Genomic DNA, 19,317 nt, shown 5'->3' with positions numbered 1-19,317 from the left:
GTGGTGTTTTATTTGCCTTGTTTTCTTGTGAAGCTCCAGCGCCGTGGTAGAAGATGACAGATGGATTGCGGTCCTTCATGAGCTGCTGGAGAGGAAAGCCAACTCCATGTACTACCAAGAGGATGTGAACTATGCATTGCTGATGATGGCAGAGTATGGGATGGTCTGAGCTGCAGAAGCCCTCCTGCATGGTGGGGCATTCGTCCATTGTAGGGCAAAATCCCAGTCCATGTGTGTGAATCAGTATGGTGCAGTAACACCCTGTGCAACAATCCCATGAATGTCATCCCATGCGTGACCAACATCCGTGTCCACAACTGACTGGTGCGTATGGCGTGAAGGCCTCAGAGATTGGATAAACCCCTTGGTAGATCAGTGGTCTTCTTGGTCCACCCTTGAAGTCAGATGGCCGCCTCCGCAGAACTGCTCAGGTCTATGGGGAGATACTTTTTCAACGTGTTGGGAAGCAAGAGGGCCTTGACTTTTCCGTCGATCGGCCAGGGTGTTGCACCCTATCTTAATCCCTAAACTTTTGCTGCTAATATTTTTGTTTTCTTCTTTATATAATTTTTGTTAAAATGCTGCAAATTTCTTCCTTGTTTCTTTAGAGCTTTGTATAAGTATGTTCCTTTTAATTCTAATAGCCTTAACCCTCTGTTTATCCCACCTTTTCCTTAAGTATTTTGCTAACCTCTTATTTGATCTTATTGAAGTTCTCTGAAACTCATTTTTAATAATATTATCTCTCTTCCAAACCTTGAACCAATATAATTCATCTAGTTCTTGTTCTAATTTTCTTAATTGCCCCCGTCTATTCCTTTGAGTAATTTGCTGATGCTGTTGTAATATTTCAATTTCTTTAATTTTTTCCTGCCTCCCTGAATACCATCTTTTCTTAATAGTCTTCTCTTTCATTATACATTGACCTCTTATTACAGCTTTAAATGCATCCCACACGATCGGGATCTCCCCTGCACCGTTATTTTCTTTAAAATACCAATTACATTGTTTTCTAATATATGCCCTATCATGGTCTTTAGCCATTACTATATTGTTATACCACCATCTTCTACTTTGTCCTTCCTCCTCTAATCCCAGCTCTACCAACAGTGGGGCATGATCTGAGATCCATATTCCCAAAGTCTGTGTATCCTTAACAACAAGTTCATTACTATCTTTAGTTAACACATAATCTATATATGTGTATGTTTTCTGCTGCTCCAGAGAAGCGGACACGGAGCAATGGATCCAAACTACAAGAAAGAAGATTCCACCTAAACATTAGGAAGAACTTCCTGACAGTAAGAGCTGTTCGACAGTGGAATTTGCTGCCAAGGAGTGTGGTGGCGTCTCCTTCTTTGGAGGTCTTTAAGCAGAGGCTTGACAACCATATGTCAGGAGTGCTCTGATGGTGTTTCCTGCTTGGCAGGGGGTTGGACTCGATGGCCCTTGTGGTCTCTTCCAACTCTATGATTCTATGATTCTATGTCTTTTATCTATTCGAAAAAAGGTGTGTTTTGTACTAGGCTTCCCCAGATTAAACACATCTTTTAATCCCCATTTTGTTAACTTAAATGATTGTTCCGTCTTAAGCTCCAGTTGAAATCGCCAGTCACAATAGTTTCCCCTTCCATATATGCCTCTAATCTAAAGTTTTCCTTATAATTTTTTTCTGTCCTTTATTTGGGCAGTATATATTGGCTATTGTGAAAATTTTCTTCACTATTTTATTTTTTATAAATACGTATCTGCCGTCATTGTGGTACGCGGGTGGCGCTGTGGGTAAAACCTCAGTGCCTAGGACTTGCTAATCGCATGGTCGGTGGTTCGAATCCCCACGGTGGGGTAAGCTCCTGCCCACCTAGCAGTTCGAAAGCACCCTTAAGTGCAAGTAGATAAATAGGTACCGCTTTATAGCAGGAAGGTAAACGGTGTTTCCGTGTGCTGCGCTGGTGCAGGCTCGCCAGAGCAGCGATGTCACGCTGGCCACGTGACCCGGAAGTGTCTGCGGACAGCGCTGGCTCCCGGCCTCTAGAGTGAGATGAGTGCACATCCCTAGAGTCGGACACGACTGGCCCGTACGGGCAGGGGTACCTTTACCTTTACCTATCTGCCGTCATTATCCTTCTTCCAATTCAAGACCTCTAGCCTCAGATTTCTATTACATAATAGAGCAACCATTCTGGTCTTATTGCTTTAGATTCTATTTTTAAACCCCAATGCTGGGAAGGCAACAGAGGTTTGTTGTTTACTTTGTCTCTGTGTGTTTCCTGCAAACATAATATATCTACCTTCATTTTCTTCGTCAATTCCATTATCTTATACAGTGGTACCCCGCAAGACGAATGCCTCGCAAGACGGAAAACCCGCAAGACGAAAGGGTTTTCTGTTTTGGAGGCGCTTCGCAAGACGAATTTCCCTATGGGCTTGCTTCGCAAGAAGAAAGCCCATAGGGAAATCTCCGGGGACCTCTTTTAAATGCTGGTGGCATTCCCCCCCCCTCCGGCCTTCAGAAGAGGTCCAGGAAGGCCGGCGGGGGCCGAAAGGCTTTGCCCCCCACCGCCAGCATTTTAAAAGCAGTCCGGGATAGCAGGGAAGCGCTTCCCGCTATCGTGGACGGCTTTTGAAGGCAGGCGGGGGGAGCAAAGACTTTCGCCCCCCGCCCGCCTTCAGAAGAGGTCCTGGACCTCTTCTGAAGGCTGGCAGGGGGCAAAAGTCTTTGTCCCCCCTGCCTGCCTTCCCAGGGGCTTTTACATCGCCCCGGACAGCGGAGAAGTCCTCTGCTGTCCCGGGGTTTTTTAAAATGCTGGGGGTGGGAAGAAAAGCCCTTGTCCCCCCCCCCAGCCTTCAGAAGAGGTCGGGGGACAGACTGTCCCCGGACCTGGTCTGAAGGCGGTTTCCATAGGAACGCATTAATTGATTTTCAATGCATTCCTATGGGAAACCGTGCATCGCAAGACGAAAAACTCGCAAGAAGAAAAAACTTGTGGAACGAATTAATTTCGTCTTGCGAGGCACCACTGTATGCTTAGTATTAGAAGTCAGCCCATTAACATTTAGTGATAAAATCTTTAAGGTGCTGTCCATTATCCCTTTCAATGTTTATTTTTTTGAATCCGTTCGTGCACATATTCTTTACCTACATTTATTATTCCTTCATGCCCCTCCCCCTTCCCTCCTGAGACTCTTGTAGAGATCTTAAAGATCTTAAAGATCTCTACAAACTACAAGAAAGAAGATTCCACCTAAACATTAGGAAGAACTTCCTGACAGTAAGAGCTGTTTGACAGTGGAATTTGATGCCAAGGAGTGTGGTGGAGCCTCCTGCTTTGGAGGTCTTTAAGCAGAGGCTTGACAACCATATGTCAGGAGTGCTCTGATGGTGTTTCCTGCTTGGCAGGGGGTTGGACTCGATGGCCCTTGTGGTCTCTTCCAACTCTATGATTCTATGATTCTATGATCTCTGTCTCATGGCAACCTTGGGAGACCACATTTCACCCCCTCTTCTCTCAGAGCGTTATAACGTCAGAAAACGAAAAACAAAATTATATTTACGGGTAGCCTACTTTGCATACCCCTGTTTTACACCTTACTGCTTCTCTCCCCCCCCCCAATCCTCTTCGTCTTTTCTTCTCTTTCCCCTGTGCTGGGGATTCCTGGGATAATTCCCCCTCTTCTTCTTCCAATTCCTCCTCCTCACTTGCTTGTTCTTGTTCAGTCTGTTCTGCAGGCCAATCCCCAAGTCCACTAACATTTTCTTTGCTTCTTTTGGGTCCCTAGCTGAGTATTTTTTTTCATCTTTAAATGCCACCAGTGTTGCAGGGTAGGCCCAAGTGAAAAGGATTTTCACTTTAAATAAAGCTTCCGCAAACTGTTGTAACCGCCATCTATCTTGGAGTGTCTCCTGAGAAAAGTCCTGGCGCACTATCACTTTTCTTTAAACTGCAAGTCTTCTGCTGAAGAGCTTTATAAATCTGGTCTCTTTTTTTCTCTCTAGTGAATGCAACAATTACCTCTCTAGAGGCTCCAACCATCCTTCTCGGTGTAAACAGCCAATGTACTCTTCTCTATTTCTTCCTGTTCAATCGCAATTCCTTGCTCTCTAAGCCAGTTCAGGAGTGCCTTTTCCAAGTCCTTGTTCAGGATATCTTCTAATATACCGGCAAATTTTAAGTTTCTTCTGCGTTGTCTGTCATTCATCTGGGCAATTCTCTTAGTCAGGGCTTCTATTTTATTTGCATTTGCTTCAGCCACTTATCTGCTGTTTTTGTGACTTTTCCAACAGCTGCCGGCATTCGTCTCATCTCTGCTTTTAACTCATGCATATCAGCCCATATGTTAGCTTCTGAACATTGAATCATCTCCCCCAACTCCTTCACTGACTTCACCATTTTGTTACGCCCTTTGAAAATAAGTAGCAATTTTCAAACACCAAAGAATTATTTCTCCCCTCCGTCAGATCTCAGAGCCAACTCCTAAGCCAATTAACCGCTATGAAGAAAACTCTACTATCAGTTGGCTTTTCATTAATCTTATTTTTCTTTAGCTTTTAATTAGAAAGCTCCAAGAGTGAAGCGGGTGTGCATCTATCCTGTCCGGCGCATGTGTGGTCTCTCCTATTCCAACTTTCTAACTCCTTTTTTATTTCATTCCAGGCCTTTATATAATTATCCTTCTAGAGATTGATGTTTTTCATAGTACTCCAAATTCCCAGATATCTGGCTTTGTTAGTCACTTTTAATCCTGTCTCTTTTTCCAGCTCTGCTTTTTCTTGTGCATCCAAATTTTTCACCATAAGTTTTGTTTTTTTCTTTGTTAATTTTAAACCCAGATAGTTGGCCAAATTCATTCATTTTCTCCCATGTTATTAAAATACTTTCTAATGGGTTTTCTGTTGGGGTTATCAAGTCATCTGCAAAAGTCTTAACCTTCTAGGCTCTTTCCGCCAGTTTTATCCATTCTATTTTTGGATCATTCCTATCACTTTTAGGTGTGTTTCTAACACTGTTATGAAGAGAAGGGGCGACAGTGGGCATCCCTGCCTTGTTCCTTTAGAGATGTCGAAGGAATCTGACAATTCATTATTTATAATCAATTGCCCTTTGGGATTTATATATCGCTTGAATTCCACTACATATTTTCTCTCCTAATCTCATTGTTTCAATGGTTTTTAGCATGTACTTCCAAGATACATTGTCGAAAGCTTTTTCAGCATCGACCAGCCTTTTAGTCCAGCCTCATTTCTAAATATTCAGTTATATCTATTACCATCCTCATATTGTCCTTAATTTGTCTCCCCGGTAAAAAAAACACAGATTGGTCCTCATTAATTATTCTTCCCCAAAATTTGTTTAATCTATTAGCCCAAAATTTTGCAAATATTTTGTAATCTGTATTTAATAGAGAGATTGGTCTATAATTCCTAGTTTCAGACAGATTTGAACCTTGTTTTGGTATTAATGTTAATAATGCCTCCTGCCATGATTTTGGAACCTTCCCTTCTAATATTTTGTTCATCATACCTTCCAGTACTGGTAGTAATATCTCTTCGATTTTCCTATAATACATTACATAGATTCTGTCTGGCCCTGGATATTTTCCGACCTTAGATTTTGCAGTCACGTCCTTTATTTCACTAATGTTTATGGGGGCATTAAAATATTTTTGTTCTTCTTCTGTTATCAATAGTAATGTATTCTTGGTCAGGAATTCTATTTTATTTTCATTCTTTATATAAATTTTTATAGTAATTTATGAAACGCTCCTTAATTTTTTCTGGATTGTTTAACATTTCTAATATTTATTTTCAAGTGGCATCTGCTTTGTCATAGTCACTAAATGAATTTATGACATTAATCTTTTCCCCATAGAAATACATAAATCCCCTCCCCGCCCCGCTGCCAGTAAGGGCAAGAAAATTAATGCAGACCAAGAAAGTGTTATTGGCAGCAAAATACAAATGATCAAACAAAGCCAGCATCTTCGTAAACTGCCACCAGCTTCCAAAACCATTTGCTACAAACATAGGAACGAGCCCCCCTCACAAGGCTGTTAGGAAGATTTCACGGGCAGGGGGGCTTTCTGGAAGGAAGTGTCTGAACTGCCCTGAAGTGCTTTGTAAAATGCAGGCAAATTATTACTACGTTCAGTTTGGATAACCAGAGCAGCCTTCATGCTGGAAGAATCCCTTTGAGTGTCCGAAACCCCCAGTCTGCAATTCCAATAGCCCTAGTTTGCAATGTACTTTTTTAAAAAAGTGCCTTACAGTTTAACGATTAGCAAGATTATTAAATTCTGTCTTTTTGAGTATCTCAATAAATAAAGCCTTTTTGCTAAAACCAGCAAAAAACAAAATGAAAAACCCGCATCAAAGTAGCCCATAAAAACATTTATTTCAACCACCTTCCTCTCTGCCAATTCCCAACTCCCATCCCATCCTATTGGACCCACGTCTCCTACCTGCAGGGCGTGCCTCCGGGTTAGCAGGAAGTGGAAAGATGCTGAGCTCTTGAGCTGCACTTTTAAGCAGTTGCATCCCACAGCTGCAGCTCTCTCTCTCTCTCTCTCTCTCTCTCTCTCTCTCTCTCTCTCTCTCCCTCTCTCTCTTTTCATCCATCTGCAGGCTGGAGGTTTTCATTTAAACTGCTGCAGGACCAAGCGGCCACCAGGGGGCAGACTTCCCAAGTGGAAGACAAGATACATCCACTCAATTGAACTAGAATAATTATTTTTAATCTGCTCTTTACAAACATTAAATGCATGCAGGCTTCAGCTCCATCACTGGAGTTGCAGCTGCTTAAGTCTAGCTTGATAGGGTTTTATCAGAGCTCCCACCACAAGTTATTTCAGTGCCAGCCTTGCAAATGTGTAACACTAACATTGAATGGTCTTGGGGCACCTGCAGGGTGCTTTTTGTGGTCTGGGAAAGGGTGGACACGGCAGACAAGAACAGTCTATCTTTGAATACCAAAGAATGAGCTGCAACTGGAGAATACAGCTGTGCTCAGGGCCTGCTTGGGGTTTTCACTTTGGGGGCATCTGGTTGGCCACTGTGAGAACAGGATGCTGGAGGAGAGGCGGGCCACTGGCCTGATCCAGTAGCCAGAGACTTAATGCTTTTTAAAAACAGGGCACCTTCATGCATCAAGTCTGTGTTGAAACTCACGGTTCTGGTGACTGGTCCTTGTTCTCCTGATTCTTTGAAGCTAAGTGTTGCTTGTTAAGGGTGATATCGGCCTCCCCAGCTCTGTTAATGTCGCTTTGGTAAAGCTGCTCAGATGTTTGTTGCAATTCTTCATTGGTGATTGCATCATCACTACTGGAGAATTCCCCTGTGGGAGAGACAGACATTTGAGTGTAAGGGTCAGCCCAATGACCCACCTAGTCCAGAACCCTGTTCTCACCAGGTGCCTGTGGGAAGCTTGCATGCAGGACCTGAGCAAGACAGCGCTTTCCCCTCCTGTGGTTCCCAGCAACTGGTGTTCAGAAGCATGCTGCCACCTCAGTTCCTCCACAGTAGCAACCAACAACTCTCACCAGCGAACCAACTCACCACCTGCTCCTGGTTTGTTATTCTACATGTCACAAACAATGCATCTAAAAAGCAATTCAAGCACTCACCATCAAATACTGTGCCCGTTTCTTTGCCATCTGCATTAGCTGATAAAAGAAAGGAGAAATGATTGTACACAAACCATATCAAGGCCCTTTGACCAGTGCAAAATGAAACTGTTTTTGAGAAGTGTCTTGACTCTTAAGGGCATCTTGGTGATAGTAATATATTTTTAAAAGAAAATATTGTGTTTTAATTGTTGCAACACACCCCAGGACCTTAGGGTGAAGGGTGGATAATCAATTGTAAGGATGGTGGTGGTGATGATAGGCTACCATCAAGAACCAAAACCCATTAGTCAAGTGTTGTTGTTTTATACCCACCTTTTCCCCTGACCAGACAGGTATAAACCTTTTCCATTTATTTATATGGATGTTTCTGTCATACCAAACTGGACCAGACCTAAGGCCTACTTAGTTCACCATCTGTTTCCCACAGAGGAGGTCAACCAGATGGCTTTAGGAAGACAGCTTAAGCAGGGAATGACCACAGGAGAACTTTAGTAACATTAGCGTCCAGAGTTTTCACTCACCTTGATGGCAATGACTATGGTAGTCTTCACAGCAGTTCTGGTGTCGTTCACATTTGCTGTTGCAGTGGCAAACATCTTTTGGATTGTATTTTTCATTACATCGCCCTTTGCAGGAATCAGGGGGGCCATACAAAGCTGAAATTAAGGTTGGAATCTGTGGATTAGCAGATTGCAGTTAAAGTGAAAGTGGGCATATGCAGAAAGGGGTGTAGTACCACTGTATAGGTTAGGAGGGCAAGTAGAGGACAACCTTAAACTGTTTCAGAAACATTTGTTTGCTGCAAGAAGTGATGGGTCCCTTAGAATATACAGGGGATGCTACTGGCTAGCTTAATCCATGCAAAAAGAAAGCTGCCAGAGCAGATAATCTGTGCATTGTCTACTCTGATGGCTCTCCAGTACCTCAGGTGTGGGTACATTTCAAATCACCTGCAGCCTCACATTTTTAACCTGGAGATGCCAGAGATTGAACCCAGAGCATTCAGAGTACAAACATATGCTGCAGCCTTGAGCTATCATCCCTTCTCAGCTCCTTAATTATGCTGGGACCGGCTAAAGTTGGGAGTATGAAGGAAGGGCACTCTGTACTTGGAGACACTCTTACCAATAACATAATTGCATTACTGTTTCCTTCAAGAAGCTGGGAGAAGCAAGGTCACCAAATAGATACCTTTTTGAGTGAGTGCCGTGAACTCCACTCATTATGGTCCCTTCCACCTTCCTTGGGGGTCTGGGTGGAGGTGTTTGGTTTGGTTTGTTCTTGTTGTTTTTATTATGTATTTTGTGTTTTTATCTTGCATTTTTATGCTGTGAACCGCCCTGAGAGCTATGCATGAAAGGCAGCATACAAATGTAATAAATGATGATACATAATTAAGATGCCTCTGGATCCGATGCTGTGCTGCTGGGAAAGGACAAGCGCCTCTTGAAATGTAAATACTGTGAACTCTTTCTCCATAAAACTCAGGTGTAACTATGTATGAATAAACCATATTTCATAAAAACACTATCCTCTGTTTTCCCATGTTTTTTTCCAAGGAAACACAAAACCTGGTTATGTGCCAAGACACCTGGAATCTCTTGCTATTTCTCAGCAGAGATTCATGAGTAGCAATACTTTAGCAGCACCTTTGAATTGTGTCAACCTCACTTTACCTGTTTCCCTCCTACAAGCTGACTCACCTCTATTTTATTTTATTTTAAATAATGTTTATTAAAGTTTCACGAACAATAAAAAGTTTCAAAATTTAAACATAAGAAAAACTACAAAAATAGAAAAATACACCTCTATTTTATCCTATGCCAGACACCACTTATTCCCAGGGTTACCTCCTTTTCTTCACCAGCTCTGCTCTTGTGCCTTAACAGCATGCAGGAGACAAAAGCCGAGCACCCAGGAGAGCTAGATAAGAAAAGAAGCTGGCAACCCTCCCCCCTCCTTTGTTCCTATTCCCTGTCCATCTAAAGTAGATTATAAATATTATAAGCAAAGAACCACAGTACCACCAGTAATAGCACAGAGGTAGGGAACATGGATAGCTGTTTTGGACCACAACTTGCATCAGCCCTGGCCAGCAGGACCAATGGTCAGGGGAGATGGGATAGAGAATCCAAAATTTCTGGAGGGCACCACACTGACTATCCACCTTGAGGCTTTTTAAAAACTGCTTTGATATTTTTTTATTTACAATCAGCAGCATATTTTTTTAAATGAAATTGGCACCCCTTTAGTGCAAAAAAATATGGAATCTTAGGACATGACTTGAAGGCAAGTGATGCAGAAACTCTGATGGAGCTAATATATAATGATGTGTGTGTGTTCATTATGCTTCGTCTTTTAATGTGCAGTTGCCTAATTTGCATGAACTGAAACAGGAGTATCCTTCAAAATATGCACTTGTCCAGATTTTGTGATGCACTTTTCCAAACCCAAAGAATGTATTTAAAAATGTGCATGTTGGGGAATGTCCATAAACACATATATAAATAACAAATAAATGCATTTATATGGGGAAATTGCTTGCAAAAATGTGTATATTAGGGGGAAATAAATTTAAAATGTGTATATAATTGCACAATAAAATGTTGATTTTTGTGATTACAAAAGTGATCCAAAGGGGCAAAGTGAAATTATGAAAAAATGAGAAGCAGTGAGAATCCAAATGACAGATCCTGTAGATTCAATCTACAGGGGGTCAGCAAAATTCCCCAAAACCTGCTGTTAATGACTGGGGAAATAAAAAGCACATTTTGATTGCCAGTGGAAACCTCAGTGATTTTCAAAGTGCAAATCTGCCTCAGAACATCAGTGGAAATTGGAAGCGGACATTTCGGCATACTATATTGTGTCACGGCTTTTAAAGTTCAAAGTACTTTGAGAAAGGGTCTGTTTCCATGGAACACACTACTTTTTAAAACTCACTCTTTCTTCTAATAAAATTGGTTTTGTAAATTTTTGAAATAATTCATAAACCTGCAAAACATGTTTACCAGAGATGAAAGTATGATGCAGTGACCGCTCTTTTAACTGCCTTCAGTTTTGGGGGTGGGGAGCGAGATTATCTCCACATGAAGATCACCACTTGTACTCAGTGAATGAATGAATGAGACTTTATTTGCATCAGCCATTGCAGCCATTGCAACAAAAGAACATTGCGGTATATACAGAACAAAATAAAAAGTCAATTATATAAAACACAGTTTAGAGTCCTGAATCAGCAGTCAAATAGTGAACCTTATTCTGATTGCTTGTACTCAGAACATTTGAGGGTCTCTGACCTTTTTCCCTAGCAGAGACTCAAGGCAGCTTACAGATAAAAATAAGAACAGCTAAAAACAATCATTCAAAAACAATTAAACATAGATAGAATTAAAACTATATCTACACACAGACACAGACACACACACACACACACACACACACACACACACACACACACACTAAATAAAACCATACATCACTAGCCGTTTTGTTAAAAGCAGTCAGTTTCCCAAAACTTGTTGGAACAAGAAGCTCTTCACCTTCCAGTGGAAGGACGGGAGCCGGTCTAGTTTCTCTAGGGAGGGACTTCCAAAGTCTGGGAGCAGCCACCACTGAGAAGGCTCTGTACTACTTCCCTTCCAAGCATGCCGGTGTTCCTGTGAGGCTGGCACGACTGAGAGAAGGGCTTCCTCTCCTGAGGATCTCAGAACCCAGACAGGCTCCTATCAGTGAATAGGGTCTTTCAGGTAAGCCATATATTAGCTCCCCTTTTCAATTTTCAACACAAAAGTTAAAAACTCAAAAACAAATTTTATTTAGAGATGAATAAATGTGATTCATGGTGTTACATTTCATATTTCAGTCTCTGGGTTGCTTGCTCTTTATTATTCATCATCACCTTGGTAGTAGCTTTTTGTTACTTCATTCAGGTTAATTAATCATCAGTTCATCATAATGTGTGACAGATTGAGATGCTTGCTAAATGTGGCAACTCTTGCCATCCATTAAGTAACTGTTCCAAGCAACTGTGCAATAGAGCAAGCGTCAAGAAAGGGCGGTTAAACCAGAACATATTTATTAACTGCATAAAATATGCGTTTTAAAATGACGTCAACCCTGCCGTAGATCTGCCTCTACAAAGTTCATTAAACGGATGGAATTTTTTGCACAGGATTGCAGGCATTTCAAGAAATATATGATGATGATTCAGTTCTTTGTTCCACACTATGTGCAACCCGACATTACAGCAGGAAGACCTTTTCATTCCTCTTCTGTGTCCAGGGTGGCTGTCTACCAGCTCCATCTAGTATGCTGGCTGAGACCCTACCTGCCTGCACGTCATCCCACCAGAGTGGTACATGCTCTGGTTATCTCCCACTTGGACTACTACAATGCACTCTGCTTGGGGCTACCTTTGAAGGTGGCTCAGAAACTTAAACTAATCCAGAATAAAGCCGCTAGACTGGTGACTGGGAGTGGCCGCTGGGACCATATAACACTGGTCCTAAATTATCTTCACCGGCTCCCAGTAGATTTCCAAACACAATTCAGAGTGTTGGTGCTGACTTTTAAAACGCTAATCGGCCTTGGCCCTGGATACCTGAAGAAGTGTCTCCACCCCCATCGTTCAGCCTGGACACTAAGGTCTTCCTCTGAGGGTCTTCTGGCGGTTCCCTCACTGTGAGAAGTGACGTTACAGGCAACCAGATAGAGGGCCTTCTCAGTAGTGGTGCCCTCCTTGTAGAACACCCTCCCCAGTGGTGTCGCAAGGGAGTGGCGGGGGCTGCGGTGTGCTCCGGGTGCCATGTCTAGGAGGGTGACAAGAACGCACCCCACGGGGTGCTCGCCCCGCCACCCCAGTTGCTTCGCCGTGAGCAGCCATCACGATGCCGCAGCCACATGTGGAGGATCCTCAGTTCGTGGCTGCAGCCACAAGCAGAGGATGCTGCCACTGTCTGTACGGCTCTCGGGAGGCGCTGGTGGCAAACCGCTACATACAACACATGCGTGGTGTTGCATGTATGCGCTGTGCGTAGTGACGCCACACATGAGCTGTGCATAGTGGTTTGCCACCGGCACGGCTGGAGTGTTGTACGGATGGTGGTGGGATCCCTCCACCACCAGCAGGAGGAGCCACTTATGGCCAGGCGGGGGCCCCTCCCAGTCTCCCTCCCTCCCTGGCTCGACGTAAGTGGCTCCTGCTTTGCCACTTTACAGTGAACCAGGGAGGGGCGGACAGGACCCACGGCTCCCCCTCCCTCCCTCCTTCCCTGGCTCGCCGTAAAGCGGCAAAGCAGGAGCCACTTACGGTGAGCCAGCCCCCCCCCCACTCCCTCCCTCCCCGGCTTGCTGTAAGTGGCTCCCGCTTTGCCGCTGTACAGCAAGCCGGGGAGGGAGGGAGGGGGACAGACAGGAGCTGTGGCTCCCAAGAGGACGAGCTGCGCAGCTTTGCAAAGCAGCATAGCTCCCCCCCTTCCCCCAATGGCTCGGGGTACTTGGTTGTCGCAGAGGCGTAGGAAGGGGGGCGGACCACCCCAGGTGTCATTGCTCAGGGGGTGACATTTGGCACCCGCCCATGACTCCCAAGCCTACCCCGAGCTGTCAATGTGTGGAGGGGGGGTGACAAAAAAATTTCTTCACTGGGTACCACCTGGGCTTGCTACGCCTCTGTCCCTCCCTTCAGATGTCAAGGAGATGATGAACTACACAACTTTTAGAAAACATCTGAAGGGAGCCCTGTATTGGGAAGTTTTTAATGTCTGACATTTTATTACCGGTATGTTTTTTTATATTTGTTGGAAGCTGCCCAGAGTGGCTGGGGTAACCCATCCAGATGGATGGGGTATAAATAATAAAATTGCTGCTGTTGTTGTAGTACCCTCCCCCTCCCTCACCACCACAAAGATGAGGATTTTTCTGACACTAGGTCAACACCTCCAACCTAGGAATAAGCCCTCTTCAGATACCTTATGGGTTGCCATTTAGATGTGGACAGAGCCTTGCTCTCTGCTGCCCTAAAGGGCAGAGCATTTAGTGTAAGGTTACCAGACATCCCTGTTTCCTGGGGACATTCCCCTAATCAGTCCCCATACAAAATCCATTGAAGTTGAAAAGTGTCCCAGATTTATTGAAAAAAACCTGGTAACCTTAATTTAGTGGGTTTGAGTTACAGGATGGTAGATATTGGCTGAAGATCAGGAGAGGAGAACATCTTGCCCGTCATGTAGAATGAGCCATCCCATTGGTCCATCTAGCTCAGTATTGTCACACGCAACATATGGAGACAGTGGCTCTGAGGATGGAAGAGCTATTTATCCAGAAAAGTAACAGTGCAGACTCAGCAACAGAAACCATGATCAAGAGCCAGGAGTTCAGGAGCAGGACAGGAAGTTCAGAACCGGTCAGAAGTGACAAAGATGTCCCAACAAGTTTCCCAGCCCCTCCCACTGAGCTTCTAATGATTAAGTATAGGGCACTCGCTCGCCTTGTGAGAACATCAGGATTGCAACCATGGCAACCAGGGCAGGTGGATCTGTTCCCATCTGTGAAGGCAATGATTCTAAGTGACAGGACTGCATCCTCCTGCTCAGGCTCCTGCTGAGCCATTGCCACCTTCTGTCAGGGAAGGACTTTGGTAATATGGTGCCCTGAATAAAAATAAAATTTGGCACCTCCTCCTAAATATTTAGGGACGCGGGTGGCGCTGTGGGTAAAAGCCTCAGCGCCTAGGGCTTGCCGATCGAAAGGTCGGCGGTTCGAATCCCCGCGGCGGGGTGCGCTCCCGCTGCTCGGTCCCAGCGCCTGCCAACCTAGCAGTTCGAAAGCACCCCCGGGTGCAAGTAGATAAATAGGTACCGCTTACCAGCGGGAAGGTAAACGGCGTTCCGTGTGCTGCGCTGGCTCGCCAGATGCAGCTTTGTCACGCTGGCCACGTGACCCGGAAGTGTCTCCGGACAGCGCTGGCCCTCGGCCTCTTGAGTGAGATGGGCGCACAAACCCCAGAGTCTGTCAAGACTGGCCCATTCGGGCAGGGGTACCTTTACCTTTACCTAAATATTTATTCCATTCTGCTCCCCTCGGCACAGTACCCTGTGCAGGGAAACTGCCCCCACCACCATGAATCCAGCGTTGTTCCTGCTCAACCTTCCCTCTCCCTTAGCTGATCCACAGGAAGGTCAGCGGGGAGAGCCTTGAGGCAAAATAGAAAATGCCACCTCCTCCACCTTTGCCACCACCACCTGAGGTGGCCCAGGAAAGTCCTGGTGTGCTGAAGGTTGTTGTGGTGGGGAGAAAATGGAGGCTGGAAAGGAGCAGGCTGGGGGGTGCAAAGGAGGAGCATGACACACGCAGGAGACAAGGAGCGGCATGCTCGGGGGGGGGGCAGATCTGCCACCCCTCCCAGCTGTTCTCACCAAGCCTCACAAACTGGCTGGCACAGGGATGGCTGAACAGGGATTTGAACCCAAATCTCTTGGGTCAAAGCATAGGTGTCAACTCCCTGGGGCCCCGAGTGCCTGAGCACCCACAAAATCCCCCATGCAGGAGTCAGGCACCCACAAATTTCAGTGCCTGGGCCATGCATGCTGCTTGGCACCCACAGTCATAGGGCCAAGCTGGCATTAAAGGGAAGGTGCCATAACTTAATGAACAGCTTGTGCCCCCAGGCAGGAAGAAGATGGTGCAAACAGCTGCAGGGAAAGCAATGTGTCAGGCAGCAGCCCAGAACCATCTTCATGATAAAGCCTGTCTGTGATTTATGTTCTATGGCTGATCTTGTTGGTAAAGTTCTGCTGGGCCTGTACCACTTCTTAATTCAGGTAGGAAAAATCTCATGTTTGAATGCTCCAGTGCATGAAAAGAACTTCAATGAAAGTAGAAAGTAGAAAACTAGTAAAACTGTGTTTCTATTATTTTAAAAACAGCATTCACAAGCAATCCCTCCCAGCAGCATTCTGAAGTGTTACAGACTCAGGAGGACATCTTCTCAAGAAATCAATCAGCTCTAATTAGCTGTAGATATTGGATGTTCCTCCCAGCCCATAAGTCCTGTGCAGGTATAGTCTTTGGCAAAACCACCTGTCTGCGTCTCCTGGTTCTGGATTTAAGGACACAACACACGAGTAGTCAGCCTTGATACTGAGAGAGTACTATAGTGCACCACCAGAAGCATGAACAGTGTTCTAGAGGAAGGTTAGTGTGCCCTTGCAATCAGTGAAGCATTTAGGATATGCAAAACTGGCATGCACAATTCTGTTTTAGTACTGTTTGCTTTGAGCAAAGGGGGTGGGGGAGAAAACTCACCTTGGTGGAAAAATGTAAATTTCTCTCTTCAGTTAAAGGCCCAGATATCATCAGGCTTGGGTTTTATAGTCTCGTGGCTACATACCTCCCCCCACCCACCCAGTTTTGTAGGACGTTTGCTTAAGATGACTTGATACAAAAAGATAGAACTATGCTGTGAATCTGAGTATTTTAAGAATAAGAAACAGCCTGATGTGGGCACAGCATAGACACAGCATGGGAGTGTGAGATTGGCTTTGCCACAGCAGCCACAGCTCACCAGACTCCCACTGCTTTGCCCCTCCTCGCTCCATATGTGGCAGCGCCATGTTCTTAGAAGACCAAAGAGGAATACAAGTCTGATCCTTGGGCTGTTTCTCTCATTATTGTCCACTCTGCTCTGACTGGCAGTAGCTCTCCTGACATCCAGGGTTTCCCAACTCTACCAAGAGATGCCAGAGATTAAGTCTGGAACATTTTGCATGCCAATCACGTGTTCTCCTGCTGAGCCACAGCCCTTCCCCGAAGGCAAGGACCTTCCCTATTGTGTCACGGTGCTTTTCTATTACAAGATGATGCAATGTAAAAATGACAGATTTTGGAAAAGCCCAAACAATTTGGGAAGTGGCTCTACTTCATTCAATCCATTTCCCCTCTGTGACAATAATAACCCATACTGCAGATGCACCAGCCTTTTCTAGCTATGTGGAATAACAAGCAGTGGTGCAGGCTGAATAACTCTTTGGGGCTGGACTGCAGGGACTAGAAGCAATGAAATATTTTTGTGTTCCCCTCAGTGAGAGAAACTTGGAAATGCACTACTGGAACCATGATCAAGGATAGTATTTTCACAGTACTCTTTCACTAACATCAACAGGGCCTGCACACAATAACAGCCATATTTACCAAATCATAGAAATGCATAACCTTTTTAAATATTCTTTCTTGTATTTACCTCATAGTCTTTAAGACAGCTTCTTGTCTAGTGGCAGACTTAACCACTGGCAAATCATCTCTCCCGAACAGTAATACTATAGCTTTGTGCTATTACCAGAACTGTCACTATGCTCCCTTTTATCCTGGTTGGCTAATGAGTACTACAATTGAGCAGGTATTTGTCAATGCTCATAAATATAATATAATAGTTTTTTATTTTTTAAAAAACTGTCTGGAGAATGAATTTGGCATGAATCCAGCTTATACTAAAGCTACAATCCAATTTAGCTGTATGTCCAGATGGGAAAGAGAAGGGCACACCATAAAATATGTTGCAGATGTTTTTTCAGAAACCCAGAGGTGGGAAACTTTTTTCATTGAGCCACTTCATGCACAACCTTCTGGGCGCAACATGCTGTGCAGTGGTTAGAGCCAAAGGCAAAATAGGCAGTGCAATGGATGTGACTCTTACCTGTGTACAGTAGGCTACATCTCAGTCATGCACAAGTCAAAAGTTTCTGTGCACACACAGACATCTCTCCATCCAGGCAAGCAAACAAACAAGGGGCATTCTCACAGATCAGGAAGAGCCCGTTGCTGCCAGGCAAAAGCACTCAAGAGGGAGAAAGCAAGTGAAAGGGCAGCAGGGACCAAAGGAAGGAGATGAACCCACTCAAGAAGGGGAGCCCACTGAGGACATCTGGCCCAATAAACTCCCTAGTACCACCCAACCCCCCCCCACTGGAATCAGCATTGTTTATTCCGTGTGTGTGTGTGTGTGTGTGTGTGTGTGTGTGTGTATGCTTATTTCAAGTAGCACACATTCAATGGCCACTTTTCAGTGGAGTGCTACCCAGTGCTTTTTTTCTGGGGAGACACAGAGGTATGCATACTCCCAAACATTTTGTGAATCTTTGTACTTTTGTCCATTTACTGTATTTATTTTTCCCAAATTGAACTATAAAATGGTGATTTTCTTGAGTCAAAATGAGTACCTAAACATTTTTTAAAGGAAAAAAGCACTGAGATTTGTGGAACAGCTTTAGTTCACACATTCCCTTGATGACTGCAATATAAAGTGATGAGTTGCTTGCATGTGCCACTCACCCAACCTCACAGATGGAACATTCCTGTCATCTGCTGTCACCTTAAGTGCAATGCCTGGCAAAAGAATCAGCTTGAGACCCACCTTATAGCAATCAAATGCAGAGTAATCAACCATCTCTTTTCATTGCAACCTTAGGCATATTTACTTGGAAGTAACTCTCTTGGAGTTGTTTGCTAGTAAATGTGTTTAGGATTGGACTAAGTAAGTTTTTGACTTACTTAGAGGTGGCTCTGCAGCTGCAAGGGGAAGGACCATAACTCAATGGCACAGGCAGGACACATGTTTTGCATGTAGAATGTCCCAGGTTCAATCCCCAGCATTTCAAGGTAAAGCTTGGAAATAGCCCTGTGTGAAACCACTGATAGTCAGTGCAGACTATTGGTCATGGTGGGAGGAACATGTGGCCTGCTGGACTCCACCTCCTATAGTCCCTGACCGTTGGCCATGGTGGTTGGGGCTGATGGGAGCTGAAGTCCAACAGCACCTGGAGGTAGACAATACAATAGTTCCTTAAGCACTTCTTCCTCAGCGCTGTGCAGCATCAAACCATAAAGCATCTCTTTCTCTGGGTACAGATAATCTAAACACCCAATCTATTTTTTTTTAAGAAAACTACCACTACTACTGCTACTGCTACTACTTACATCCAGATGCCAGGCTGCAGAAAGCTCCTGCCAGGAGAAGACATGCCCAGGTTTTCATGGTCCCAGTGGCCAAGATGGTGATGAGGGTGAAGTTTCAAGGAGGCACAGGGAAGAGAATCAACCAACGGAAGCTGTCTTTCATCGCAGCATGGTTATATATATAAAGCTATGGGTGGTTCATGCAAAGCAAATGAGGAGGAGCTTTGAGGGTTGGAGAGAGATAGCATGGCATCACACAGGGTGGGAAGAGGTGCATGTGAGTGTCAGTCAGCGATGCTCCTGCCATAGGTATGAGTCTGTGCATCACCTTGTGTGATATCAATCAAATTAACACAGCCATCAGGCAGGAAATTCCTGTTTGTAGCTTCTGTGGCAATATGTATTCAGCTCTACAACAGAGGTGTTTCAAGATATAGTTACTAGCAGTGGGTTTATTTTGGGGGACTTTATAAGCCTAGAACCCCAACTGTTGCTTTAGCACAGTGATTCTGAAACTGTAGCAATTAAGAAGTGGAGTCATGCTCCAGAAAGCCCTTGGTTAAAATCTGATTGTTCAGCCTCAAATTCTGTAAGTGGCCTTCGACAAGTTATCTTCAGCATCACCCACAATCTTCAATATGGGGAAGAGAATAATAGTGATCTACTTTACAGGATTGTTGTAAGGACACAAATGTCAAATAAAATGTCAGCTCTACATCCTTCTGATGCAGATATATACCTCAA

General features: G+C 44.5%; 1 protein-coding gene across 1 annotated transcript in view; it reads right to left on the bottom strand.

Annotated features, from left to right (window-relative positions):
- Positions 1 to 18,754, bottom strand: part of ENDOU (endonuclease, poly(U) specific) — a 30,253-nt gene extending 11,499 nt beyond the window's left edge. The window contains exons 1-4 of the mRNA XM_082208794.1: positions 18,595 to 18,754; positions 8,145 to 8,279; positions 7,621 to 7,659; positions 7,166 to 7,331 (exon numbers count right to left, since the gene is read on the bottom strand). Coding sequence (XP_082064920.1) covers positions 7,166 to 7,331; positions 7,621 to 7,659; positions 8,145 to 8,279; positions 18,595 to 18,652 — 398 coding nt within the window. The 5' untranslated portion in view covers positions 18,653 to 18,754. The remainder of the gene's footprint in view (positions 1 to 7,165; positions 7,332 to 7,620; positions 7,660 to 8,144; positions 8,280 to 18,594) is intronic.
- Positions 18,755 to 19,317: the final 563 nt, after the last annotated feature.

The sequence above is a fragment of the Podarcis vaucheri genome (genome assembly GCF_965113315.1).
Source record: "Podarcis vaucheri genome assembly, chromosome: 2".
Classification (NCBI taxonomy): domain Eukaryota; kingdom Metazoa; phylum Chordata; class Lepidosauria; order Squamata; family Lacertidae; genus Podarcis; species Podarcis vaucheri.
The sequence above is the reverse complement of the archived record's forward strand: the minus strand, read 5'-3'. Positions and strand labels throughout refer to the sequence as shown.